The following is a 12,333-nucleotide window of genomic DNA, read 5'->3' on the forward strand; positions in this document are numbered from 1 at the left end:
ACCTCTCCATATTCTAACTGGGACTGGGTTTGACCCCTCCTTCACAGACACAAACCCTTCTTAAATAAATCTCTCGAGTCCCTCTTATATTTTAACCGTCTGAACGCTGGCAGTTGGGGTTTTCTCTTTCTCCTTTCCTTTTCCCCTTTTCGTAGCAAAACAATTTGACGCCACATGGCCAGGTTTTCCACAAGAGTAACACTTAAAACTGGGAAATTTTCTCCCCGACTGCTTCCCTTCCTCCTTAGTTTTATCACTAATCCCCGGTTTACTCTCTGGTTTAGCCTGTGGATTATCTCTACTCCCTTGTGGGTTAATCTCAGTGGGGAAAAACTTAACTTTATGAGTTAGGGCATATTCGGCTGCTAACTTAGCATTTTCTGAGTGTCGCTGCCCCTTTTCCATCTAAGTGCGTCCTTATCTCCGCCGAGACGCAGTTTTTAAACTCTTCAAGCAATATTAAATTCTTCAAGTTACCAGTATTCTCATTTTCCTCTTTTGAAGCACACCACCGATGAAAGTATACGCGTTTCTCATGGGCAAACTCCAGATACGTTTGGTTCCAGGATTTTCTCAAACCTCAAATCCTTTGGCTGTAGGCCTCCGGGGCTAACTCATAAGCCTTAAACACAGCATCCTTCACTTTATCATAATCTTTTGCGTCTTCAAGAGACAGGGCTGCATATGTTTGCTGGGCCTTTCCCTTTACCACACTGTGTAGTAACACCGCCCACTGCTCCCGCGGCCACTCCCGATTACGGGTCACCTTCTCGAAATGTAGGAAATACCTATCAATTTCTGCTTCATCAAATGGAGGCACTAACCTAACTTCCCGACTGACACTAAACTCCTCCTCACAGTTCACCACCTGAGCGTTCTGTTGCCATCCCTCCCTTTCAAACGCTCTCTGTTTCTCTGCCTCTCTCATCTACAATTTCAACCTCTCTAACTTTAACTGTTCCAGGTGTACCTCCACCTCCTCATTCACTACAGGAAACCTCCTTAACTTCCCCTCTTCAAGTGTCTGTATAGAGACATAATATTCAGCTACTTTCCTTTGAATTTCTGCTTTCATCATACCTCTCTTTACATTCACTTCTTTAGCAAGGTCCCGCAACTCATATTTTCTAGCCTTCTTCACGGACACGGGGTCTGGCGGTTCCAGAAATCCCAAAACTTCCATTTCTGCTGTTTTTCCACACAACCAAATCAAAATTCCAAATCAAAAGGGATTTTTCCCAATCAATTTAAACCAGCCTCCCGACCGATTTGTTCATATCGCGGACATAGGCCCCAATTTTGTCACGTACCCCATGACAGGAATAAAGTACCAGCAGAAATAGAAACCACTTTGGAGTCTAGTATTGCTAGAAACTAATAATATTTATTAATAACTACACAATACAGAAAACTAAGTGAACATAAATCAAACAGGGTAGCAATAAGTAGATGTAAGTAAGTGTGGAATATATATACGTGTGAAAAACCAAGCTTCTTTAGGTCTAGGGGTAAAAAGATACAGTCTTACGATATTGAGTAAAGTTCAGTTCAGTTCGTGGAATTTAGTTGAATGGCGATGGAGAGAGAGAGAGAGAGAGAGAGAGAGAGAGAGAGAGAGAGAGAGAGAGAGAGAGAGTTGAGTCTTGAGGTGAGCTGTTGCCGTCGATTTTCTTGCTGTCCTCCGAAATCCTTCACAAGTCACTGACTGTGAACTAACAACAAAGAGGACCGTACTTCGGTGTGGTTGAGCTGTCTACCCAGGCCAGGGTCGGATACATAGACAACTCCCCACTGGTCTTGCCTTTGAATCTTCACTGGCAGAGCACTTGGATCGATCTGCCTGATCGGTCCTCCAGAAACCCACTTTCTCTGTGGGCACCACAAAGCTCATTTAGTGTCCCGATCATGTGTCTGAGGTTTGTATTATCTGACCTCCTATTTATTTCCCTGTGCTAAGCATCACCTGTCATTCAAAGAGTCCTTCCTACCTTTGTCTGTGAGGACATGTAAGCAAGCAACAAGTCCTTGGAATTAACATCAATAATGTCCTGTCGAGCACCTTCGAGCTGCTCAGTGTTATCTCCAAAGTTAGCTCCCGTGACAGTCCAACTATCACTCTTTGTCTCTCTCTCTCTCTCTCTTCAAAACAAACCATCAATGATAAATGACTCTCCTGTAACTCTTCAAACAGTTAATGTGGACACTCCTGGATCCCTTCACACCATAAACCTCCCTCACCTCCTACCATCTTCAGGAAGGTGTGCAGAAGTTCCTGAAGTCCGATAATATCCACCTCCTCCGCCAGGAGAAGGAACATAGTCCGTTTTGCAAAGTCGTCAACATCCACACGACCCTCGACTTTCCTTGTAACTAATAAACCCATCGGCGTCCATGTCAAATTCCGTAAACGCCGCCCTGAGTTCTGTCAAACACGGAATTCGGGCGTCCCCGCCAGTTTCCAGGTTCACAGACCCGTTGAAAATGAGCTGGAAGGAGCCCCATTGGGAGGCAGATAGTGGGCGTGAATAGGAAGGGGTGGGTCCCATTGGGTGTGAACGGGAAGGGGTGGGTCCCATTGGGAGTGAACGGGAAGGGGTGGGTCCATTGGGTGTGCGGAAGATGGGAAGGAATGAGAAGGGGTGGGGTCCATTTGGAGTTCAGGCGATGGGGATGAATAGGCAAGGGTGGAGTTTGATTGGGAGCGTACCCCGTGTGAGCGGACTGGAAGGGACCGCGTCCTCCTAGGAGTGCGGATGGTGGGAGAGGACAGGAAGGGGTGGGGTCCCGGTTTTGCAAAATTTTCCTCATCTTCAATTTCATCCTCAGCTACTTCTGGACCCTAGAAATCAAATGTGATTGTTAACTGCAGGGGTTCTAATATCGACCTGTACTCCCCTGCCCGTGTGTGCCCCCTCACACCTTTGCCCACTCCGTGCACCCCTTCGTTACACTACTTCTCTTCCTGCCCCTCTGACCTTCTCTACAGAGATTCCTCTGTGTGTGTGTGGGGGGGAGGGGGCGGTGGTCCCTGTGCTACAAGCTGAGAGTGTCCTCACTAATCCGTTTCAACTCGAGAATTTAGCTGATATATCTCACTCTACAGAGACCTTTTCTCCATGTCTGGGCAAGAGATGGCAAGATTGGACAGTGCAGAGGGAGCTTCACTCTGTGCCAGACCCCGGGAGTGTGTGATGGGACGTGAAGAGGGAGATTCACTCTGTGTCTGACCCCGGGAGTGTGTGATGGGACGGTGTGGAGGGAGATTCACTCTGTGTCTGACCCCAGGAGTGTCTGATGGGACGTGAAGAGGGAGATTCACTCTGTGTCTGACCCCGGGAGTGTGTGACGGGACGTGAAGAGGGAGATTCACTCTGTGTCTGACCCCGGGAGTGTATGATGGGACGGTGTGGAGGGAGATTCACTCTGTGTCTGACCCCGGGAGTGTCTGATGGGACGGTGTGGAAGGAGCTTCAGTCTATGTCTGACCCCAGGAGTGTCTGATGGGACGGTGTGGAGGGAGATTCACTCTGTGTCTGACCCCGGGAGTTTGTGATGGGATGGAGTGGAGGGAGATTCATTTTGTGTCCGACCCCGGGTGTGTGCGATGGGACGGTATGGAGGGAGGTTCACTCTCTGTCTGATCCCGGGAGTGTGTGATAGGACAGTCAGGGCCACAGACAGTCCTTGCAGGTGAGGCGACATTTCACCTGTGAGTCGACTGGGGTGATATACTGCGTCCGGTGCTCCCGATGTGGCCTTCTATATATCGGCGAGACCCGACTCAGCCTGGGAAACCGTTTCGCTGAACACCCACACTCTGTCGCCAGAGAAAGCAGGATCTCCCAGTGGCCACACATTTTAATTCCACGTCCTCTTCCCATTCTTGTATGTCTGTCCACAGCCTCCTCTCCTGTCAAGATGAAGCCATACTCAGGTTGGAAGAATATCTTATGTTCTGAGTGGGTAGCCTCCAAACTGATGGCATTAACATTGACTTCTCAAACCCGTTAATGCCCCACCTCCCCTTTCTACACCATCCCTTGTTTATTTATTTATTTATTTTTAACCCTTTATGTTTTTTTCTTTTGTTTCCCCTCTCTTTTTTCTCCCTCTGTCCCTCTCACTATAACTCCTTGCCTCTCCTCTCCCCCTTTCTTTCTCGCTTGGCCTCCCATCCCACGATCCTCTCCCTTCTCCAGCCTTGTATCCATTTTGACAATCATCTTTCCGGCTCTCAGCTCCATCCCTCCCCCTCCTGTCTTCTCCAATCATTTTGAATCTCCCCCTCCCCTTCTCAAATCTCTTCATTCAGTTAGTCCTGACGAAGGGTCTCGGCCCGAAACGTCAACCGTACCTTTTCCTATAGGTGCTGCCGGACCTGCTGAGTTCCACCAGCATTTTGTGTGTGTGGCTTGAATTTCCAGCATCTGCAGATTTCCCCGTGTTTGCATTTTCTGATCTCCTTTGTCGTTTTTTTTTTCTGCGAGAGCAAGGAGAGTGCGCAGGGAGGTGGAGGTCAGGGTAGTGTAAGTATCTGGGGAATGAGGAAGCAGTGGTCAGCCTGGATGGGGATGGGGAGTGAAGAGATCCTGGGGACCAGACACTATTTTACTGACATCCCTGAGCTTGGAGCTGAGAGGCTGCTGTACCAGTGTGAGGAGCTCAGACCCATTCTTGCAGTACACCGGGTGCGGGGGGCAGCAGGAACCCCAGGTCACTGTTTCTCCTCTGGTGAGACTCGAGTCCAACACCAAGACAGGAAGTTACAGCGGTTTATTGATTTCATCAGGACAAATGTAAATTAAACAATGTATGAGCTGCTGACGTGCGAAAATAAATAAGCTGCTCCCGATTCACTCACAGTCACACACAATTAACTGACCGGTGACAATGAGAGACCGGTTGAATAATCAGTCCCGTTTCTCACCGTCACTCTGCATTGGGGAACCGATGATTACAAAATCACACTTCAGGGCCGTGTCTGAGATCGCTGCAGATCCAGGGTCACTGCCGAGGTATTTGTCAATTTAACATCATTATATCAGCCAGACAGCCGAATGCACCGTCCTCAGCAAAGGGAGCAAAAGGATTCTCTCCCGGGATAATCCCACCCCGGGACACCGGTGTCCCAGACTGAGCCCCGGCCACCGGTCTCTTCCTGTCTGTGTAATTCCCCGGGGTCTCACGTGGGAGGGATCTCGAACACGCACATCCGGCGGAAGCTGTGCCGTTGGACAACAGGCGGAAATACGTCACTGAGGGACCGCTTCCGAAGTCACAGAGCGCTGAACGGGAGTCAGCTCCGTCAGAAACGTTGGGAATTAAAGCCGGCGCGCGGCCATTAAAGGTAAGGGCGGGAGTTAAAGGGGAGGGCAGGAAATCGGCTAAACTGTCGGCATCCCGCGGGCGGGGATGTTCACACATTCAGATGTTCACACGGACACGGTCAGTCCGGGTCTGGGTTCCTGCAGAGATCTCAGTTCCTTCTCCCCGGTCTCACTGAACCGATTGTACCACAGCCTGAAACAGATGGGAGAATAAAGATGAAATAAACAGATCACACAACAGTGTCAGTCACAGACAAATATCACCAGAAAACCCGCGGATCCGCTGATATTTTATCACATTGAACATTAACACAAACACTCACCAGATCCACTCCAGACTCGGGAGGGTCAGTATGAGGCGGCGGAGAGCGGGGACAGATCGGTCTGTCAGCGAATTTAATCCCAGCTCCAGCTCCGTCAGTGATGGGTTTGCACTGAGAGCGGAGACGAGATCCTCGGCACCAGAATCTGTCAGACCGACACTGTCCAGCCTGGAGATGAGAGAGAGTGAGGGTGAAGGACACAGAGAGACAGGAGACGGTACAAATCCCCAGTGTTTATCAGTAACTCAATTACTGATCACATTATGTTCAGTGTCAGACACACAGTGACTGTAAACACAATCTCCCACAGTCTGGTACTTACCACAGTTTCTGTATTTTACACTCCGGGTTCCTCAGAGCCGCAGACACCAGTTTCACTCCTGAATCTCCCAGTTTATTAAAACCCAGGTCCAGTTCCGTCAGTGATGGGTTTGTACTGAGAGCGGAGACGAGATCCTCGGCACCAGAGTCTTTAAGACAAACACCGCCCAGCCTGGAGATGAGAGAGAGTGAGGGTGAAGGACACAGAGAGACAGGAGACGGTACAAATCCCCAGTGTTTATCAGTAACACAATTACTGATCACATTAATGTTCAGTGTCAGACACCCAGTGACCGTAAACACAATCTCCCACAGTCTGGTACTTACCACAGTTTCTGTATTTTACATTCCGGGTTCCTTAGAGCCGCAGACACCAGTTTCACTCCTGAATCTCCAAGTTTATTAAAACCCAGGTTCAGCTCTGTCAGTGATGGGTTTGTACTGAGAGCGCAGGCGAGATCCTCGGCACCAGAATCTGTGAGACCGACTTTGTCCAGACTGTAGATGAGAGAGAGTGAGGGTGAAGGACACAGAGAGACAGGAGACGGTACAAATCCCCAGTGTTTATCAGTAACACATTTAATGATCACAATAATGTTCAGTGTCAGACACCCAGTGACTGTAAACACAATCTCCCACAGTCTGGTACTTACCCCAGTGTCTGTATTTTACAGTCCGGGTTCCTCAGAGCCGCAGACACCAGTTTCACTCCTGAATCTCCCAGTTTATTCTCCCCAAGTCTAAGCACAAACAGACAAATTGATGAACAAAGTGATTCAAACGGCGGATATTTCCACAGATTGTACGGGAGGGGTGTGTCTGAACTGAGGCCCACAATCGGGAGTGGAGATGCGCCCATGGGTTCTGGGTATCTGGTAGTCAGCACAGTCACACAGGTGGACTGATGGTGATAGTCACACACGGGGAAGGGCAGGGGAGGACAATCTCACAATGGTATTTATTTCCTTCTCACTGGGACAGTCTGCTGACGGTCTCTTGTTCCTCACTGGGAAGGGGGTGTGAATCTCTGACCCACCTGCTGCAGTCAGTGTTGGTAACAGTGAGAAGGAACATTGTCAATGGACGTGTCACAGGCAGCGAGAAACACGGCCATTCCTGTGATTTACTACCATTAAACCAATGACCGTTGTTCACTGATCTGATGAAGTCTCCAACATCCCTTCACAAGGAACCACAGAACCCTCCTGTCCTTGGGGAATTACTGACCGATCCCCGGGCATTTGTCACAATTCATCACAATCTGATTTTGCTAGTTTTAACCAAATCCCTTAACATTGAAGCAACACAATGGAACATTTTCACAGCTCACAGTGAAAGATAAATCAAGTTACCTCAACTCCTGGCACTTGTGCAGCCCGGGTCCCAGCCGCTGGATTCCTTCACTCTGAATGTGGCAGTTCTCCAGGTCGAGCTGTTTTATTGTATCACAGAGTCCGATGACATGAGACAGGACCGCGCAGTCAATCGGGGTCAGTGTCAATCCACTGAATGAAAGTTTTTCCACTGATCCCAGTGCGGCCTGAGCCAGTCCACGATTCTGAGACTCAAACAGGTAGTGCAATGTGTTCAGGAGGCTCCTTTTACCAACTTCACTCCTCGTGATTCCAATCTGGCGTTTAACCTCCTCCTTCACCCAGTCAATCACCCGGCAGGTTGTTTGATGAGGAAATGGACCCAGAAACTCCTCCAGGCCCCGAGCTGTCATTGGGTTGGAGAGACCAGCAACAAAACGGAGAAATACCCCAAATCGCCCATCTGTCGTGTTGTGGGCTTCAGTGAGGAATTTCAGGATATCCCCGGGATGTGGATTCAGGAATTGTGCGACTGCAGCTACAAACTCTTGGATGGTGAGGTGTGGGAATGTGTACACCACACACCGGGCAGAATCCTCTCTCTCCAACAGCTCCATCAGGAACCCGGACAGGAACTGGGAAGGCTGCAGATTGTAGTTGATTAAATCTCCATCTGTAAACACAATCTTCTTCTCGGACACTCCTCTGAAGGCCATCTGGCCAACACTGAGTAACACCTCACGGGGGTTCTCAATCTCACGGCCGTGGTTTTTCAGGATGTTGTAAATATAGTAGGAGTACAGTTGGGTGATGGTCTTGGGAACTCGCTGCGGGTCGCTGACTCTTTGTGTGAAGAAGGGGCCGAACGCCAGAGCAAGGATCCAGCAGTAGGAGGGGTTGTAGCTCATGGTGTACAGGATCTCGTTCTCCTTCACGTGTTTGAAAACAGCTTCTGCCACTGTCTGATCATCAAAATGCCTGATGAAATATTCCTTCCGTTCCTCACCAACAAATCCCAGGATTTCAGCCCGGACACCGATGTCTGCCTTTTCCAATAAATGTAACGCAGTGGGGCGGGTGGTCACCAGCACTGAACACCCTGGGAGCAGCTTGCCCTGGATTAAACTGTACACAATGTCAGACACCTCACACCACCACTCGGGATCTGGGCACTGGTGCTTGGGTTCTGTATCTCTCCGACCATCAGCAAAGTCGACGTTGTGTTTGAATTCATCCAATCCATCGAATATAAACAGTAATCCCTCCCGGTTCTTCCAGACCTCTCTCAAGGAATTCCCAAAGTAAGGATACTGATCCAGAATCAGTTCCCTCAGGTTTATTCTGCAGTGAATGGAGTTTAAATCTCTCAATTTGAAACTGAAGACAAACTGGAATTGTCGGTATATTTTTCCCGTGGCCCAGTCATAAACAATCTTTTGTACCATTGTTGTTTTCCCGACCCCTGGGACTCCGGCCACTGCTGCCGACATTCCTGTTTTGTTTCCAAAGACAGATCTTTTAAATTTTTGCAGAAAACTCCTCGTAAATAATTGATCAGTCCGGATTTTTTCCAGCTCTCTGCGGAGATGTTTTTCTCTCCACTCCTCGTGGTCTCTGCCTCTTGCCAGCAGCTCATGTTCCACCAGTCTCCGATCTCGAACAGTAGAAATGACCGTGAGCTCAGCGTATCGATCAACCAGCTGGAAAACCTTCACCTTCTCCCTCATCAGGATCGTGTTCACTCTCAGTGTTTCAGTTTGTGTCCGCAGAGTCTCCATGTGTTTCCTTCGAACATCTTTGGATGGACAGAAATAGGTTGTCAATGCCCAATCTGATGAACATGGAGCACACAACAGTTTTTCTTCAATAAAAATAAAAAAACTTGTTAAAGGCATTGTTTGGGTAAAATTGGGAGGTCAGAATGAACGATGGCCGAGAAACATTTCTGATCTGATTCAGTTTCACTGTGAAAGGCTCCCCTCTCCCCTCTGTTTGTAGTTTGCAGATTCCCCGGTGTTCCAGCGAGCACCAAGTGCACACATGATTCTGGAGAGGAGAGTGTTGTGTGGAGCGGCTGGTTTCACCGCTTTCACTGCTCAGCTTCTGCTGAACTGGGCAACACCGCAGACGGTAACAGTGGGGGGAGGGGGGCATCTACTTGCTCTACTGACTTTTACTTTTCTCACAATGGACCCCATGTTCTTGACAGTCCTTTAGGATTAAGCTGTCAGTACTGAGCCACAGAAAAGGAACACTATTTCTGTTTCCTTCTCCAGGCTGTACCAGTCTCAATGTAACACACCCCGCACTAGTCTACAGTCTCTTACTCTCTGAGGAGCTGGTACATGACCTCAGGCAATTCCCCGATGATGCGCGGAAGAGCAGGAAGCTGAAGAGGATGGCAGCGGTAATAGGGAACTCTAAAGTCAGGGGGACAGGGAGGCGATTCTGTGGACAGAAAATGGAAACACCGATAGTCTTCGCCTCTCAGGTGCCATTGTCCGAAATGTTTCTGGTCGCGGCCACAATATCCCGAGAAAGGATGTTGAGCAGCCAGAGGTCGGGGCAAACGTTCGTACCGACGACATAGGAAGAGAAAAGGGAGGAGGTCTGGAAAACAGAGCACAGGGAGTTAGGTAAAAAGCTGAGAAGCAGGACCTCAAAAGTAGTAATCTCAGGACAGCTGCCTGTGCCACCCGACAGTGGCAACAGGAATAGAATGAGGTGGCAGAGAAATTGTGGTTGAAGATTTGGAGCAGGGGGCAGTGATTCAGATTTCTGGATAATTGGGACCACTTCTGGGGCAGGTAAGACCTGTACAAAAGGGACGCGTTGCACGTGAATCCGATGAGGACCAATATTCTTACGGGCAGATTTACTGGAGCTGTTGGGAGTGTTTTAAGCTAAAATGTCAGGGGGATTGGAACTCGGACGATAGAGCTGTGTGGATGAACCAGCAGGTTTACAAGTAGACGATGGGTGTAACATGAATGTAAGGAAGGACAAGCCAATGACTGGGTTCACATACAGACAGAGCAAAGTGTTAAATTGTACCACATAGACAAAATTCAAAAGGGCGCAGATGCAGGACTGAACGCATTGTATTTAAATGCGCGCAGCGTTCGGAATAAGGTGGACGAACGCTTGGCGCAATTAGAGATTGGTTGGAATGATGTTCCGGGCATCACTGAGTCGTGGCTGAAAGAGGACCACAGTTGGGAGCTTAACAGTAGAGGATGTACGTCTTGTCGAAAGGACAGGCAGGAAGGCATAGGCGGTGGTATTGTAGCTGTGTTGGTTCGAGATAGAATCACATCTTTAAAAAAGTGGTGGCATAGGGTCAGAGAATGCTGAATCTTTGTGGGTGGACATAAGAATCCGCAACGGTTAAAAAAAAAAAATTATGGGAATCCTTTATTGGCCTGCAAATAGTAGCAAAGGTGTGGGGTTGAGATTGCAAAGGGAGCTGGAAAAGGCATGTAATAAATGTGATGACGCAATTGTAATGGGGGACTTCAATATGCATGGGTAATAAAAAAATCAAACAAACTTCAGGAGTTGGATCGCAAGAGAGGGATTTTACTGAATACCGATGAGTTAGCGTTTTAGAGCAGTTTGTGCTTAGCAATACTCAGGGAAGGGCTATCTTTGATTGAGTGTTGTGCAATAACCCTGATCCTATGAGGGAGCTTAATGTAAAAGAACCCTTAAGAGGTAGTGATCATCATTTGAATGAATTGATTCTGCAGTTTGAGAGGGAGAAGCATAACTTACAGTATCAGTATCGCAATGGAATAAAGGGAATTACAGAGGCACGAGAGAGAAGCTTACCCAGGTAGATTGGAGAAGGATACCAGTGGAGATGACGGCAGAGCTGAGATGGCTGAAGCTTCCGGGAACAGGTCACAAGTTGCAGGATAGATATGGGCTACGGAGGCAGAAGTTCTCAAGTGGCACGTATAGGCCACCATAGTTGACAAAGGAATTTAAAGACTACATAAAAGCCAAGGAAAGGGCATACAAGACAACAAACGTGAGGGAAAGTTGGATGAATAGAAAACTTTTAAAATCCAACAAAAGGCAACTAAAAAAGCTATAAGAAGGGGAAAGATGAAATATGAGGGCAGAAAAGCCAATAATATAAAGCAGGATAATAAACACTAAACACTTTTTTCAGTTATATAAACAGTAAGAAGGAAGTGAGAGTTGATACTGGAACACTGGAAAATGATGTTGGTGACATAGTAATGATGGACAAACAAATGGCAGAATAACTTAATGTGTACTTTACATATATCTTCACTGTGCAAGACGCTAGCAGCGTGAAGTGGTCTGCGAGTGACAGGCAGCAGGAGTGAGTGCCATTCTATTACAAATTAAAAAGTTCCCGGCATACTGAAAGCTCTTAAGGTGCAAAGTCACCTGTGCCAGATGGACTACATCCCACAGTCATGAGAGAGGATGCTGAAGAGTTGACGGATGCATTGGTCATGAACTTTGAAGAATCACTTGATTCGGGCATGGTCCTGGAGGACTGGAAGATTGCAATTGTACCTCTACTCTTTAAGAAGGGAAGAGGGCAAAAGAAAGAAAATTATAGGCCAGTTAGCCAAACCTCGGTTGTTGGGAAAGAGTTGGAGTCTCCTATTAAGGTTGAGATTTCAAGGTACTTGGAGACTAATGACAAAGTAAGTTAGCGTGGGTTTTGTTAGAATTCATCGAGGAAGTCAGAAGCAGGGTGGACAAAGGAGTCAGTGGATGGCATTTACTTGGATTTTCAGAAGGCATTTGATAGGGTGCCGCACATGAGTCTGCTTAACCAGATAAAAATCTATGGTGTCACAGGAAAGATACTGGCATGTGTCGCGGAATTACTGACAGGCAGCGAGTGGGAATAAAAGGGGCCTTTTCTGGTCGGCTGCCAGTGACTGCTGCTGTTCCGCAGGGATCAGTATTGGGACCACTGGCTTTCAGATTGTTTGTCAATGATGTAGACGATGGAATGAAAGTTTGAGGATGATACAGAGATAGGTGCAGGGGTAGGTAGTG

The 12,333-nt window shown here is 48.0% G+C and overlaps 1 protein-coding gene across 1 annotated transcript in view; it reads right to left on the reverse strand.

The window, feature by feature from the left end:
- Positions 1–1,575: 1,575 nt before the first annotated feature.
- LOC140207815 (uncharacterized) overlaps positions 1,576–12,333 on the reverse strand; it is a 138,662-nt gene continuing 127,904 nt past the window's right edge. The window contains exons 19-25 of the mRNA XM_072276378.1: positions 7,324–9,079; positions 6,625–6,711; positions 6,299–6,469; positions 5,973–6,143; positions 5,651–5,818; positions 4,355–5,520; positions 1,576–3,910 (exon numbers count right to left, since the gene is read on the reverse strand). Coding sequence (XP_072132479.1) covers positions 5,433–5,520; positions 5,651–5,818; positions 5,973–6,143; positions 6,299–6,469; positions 6,625–6,711; positions 7,324–9,079 — 2,441 coding nt within the window. The 3' untranslated portion in view covers positions 1,576–3,910; positions 4,355–5,432. The remainder of the gene's footprint in view (positions 3,911–4,354; positions 5,521–5,650; positions 5,819–5,972; positions 6,144–6,298; positions 6,470–6,624; positions 6,712–7,323; positions 9,080–12,333) is intronic.

This window comes from Mobula birostris, chromosome 13 (genome assembly GCF_030028105.1).
Source record: "Mobula birostris isolate sMobBir1 chromosome 13, sMobBir1.hap1, whole genome shotgun sequence".
In the NCBI taxonomy this organism is placed as follows: Eukaryota; Metazoa; Chordata; class Chondrichthyes; order Myliobatiformes; family Myliobatidae; genus Mobula; species Mobula birostris.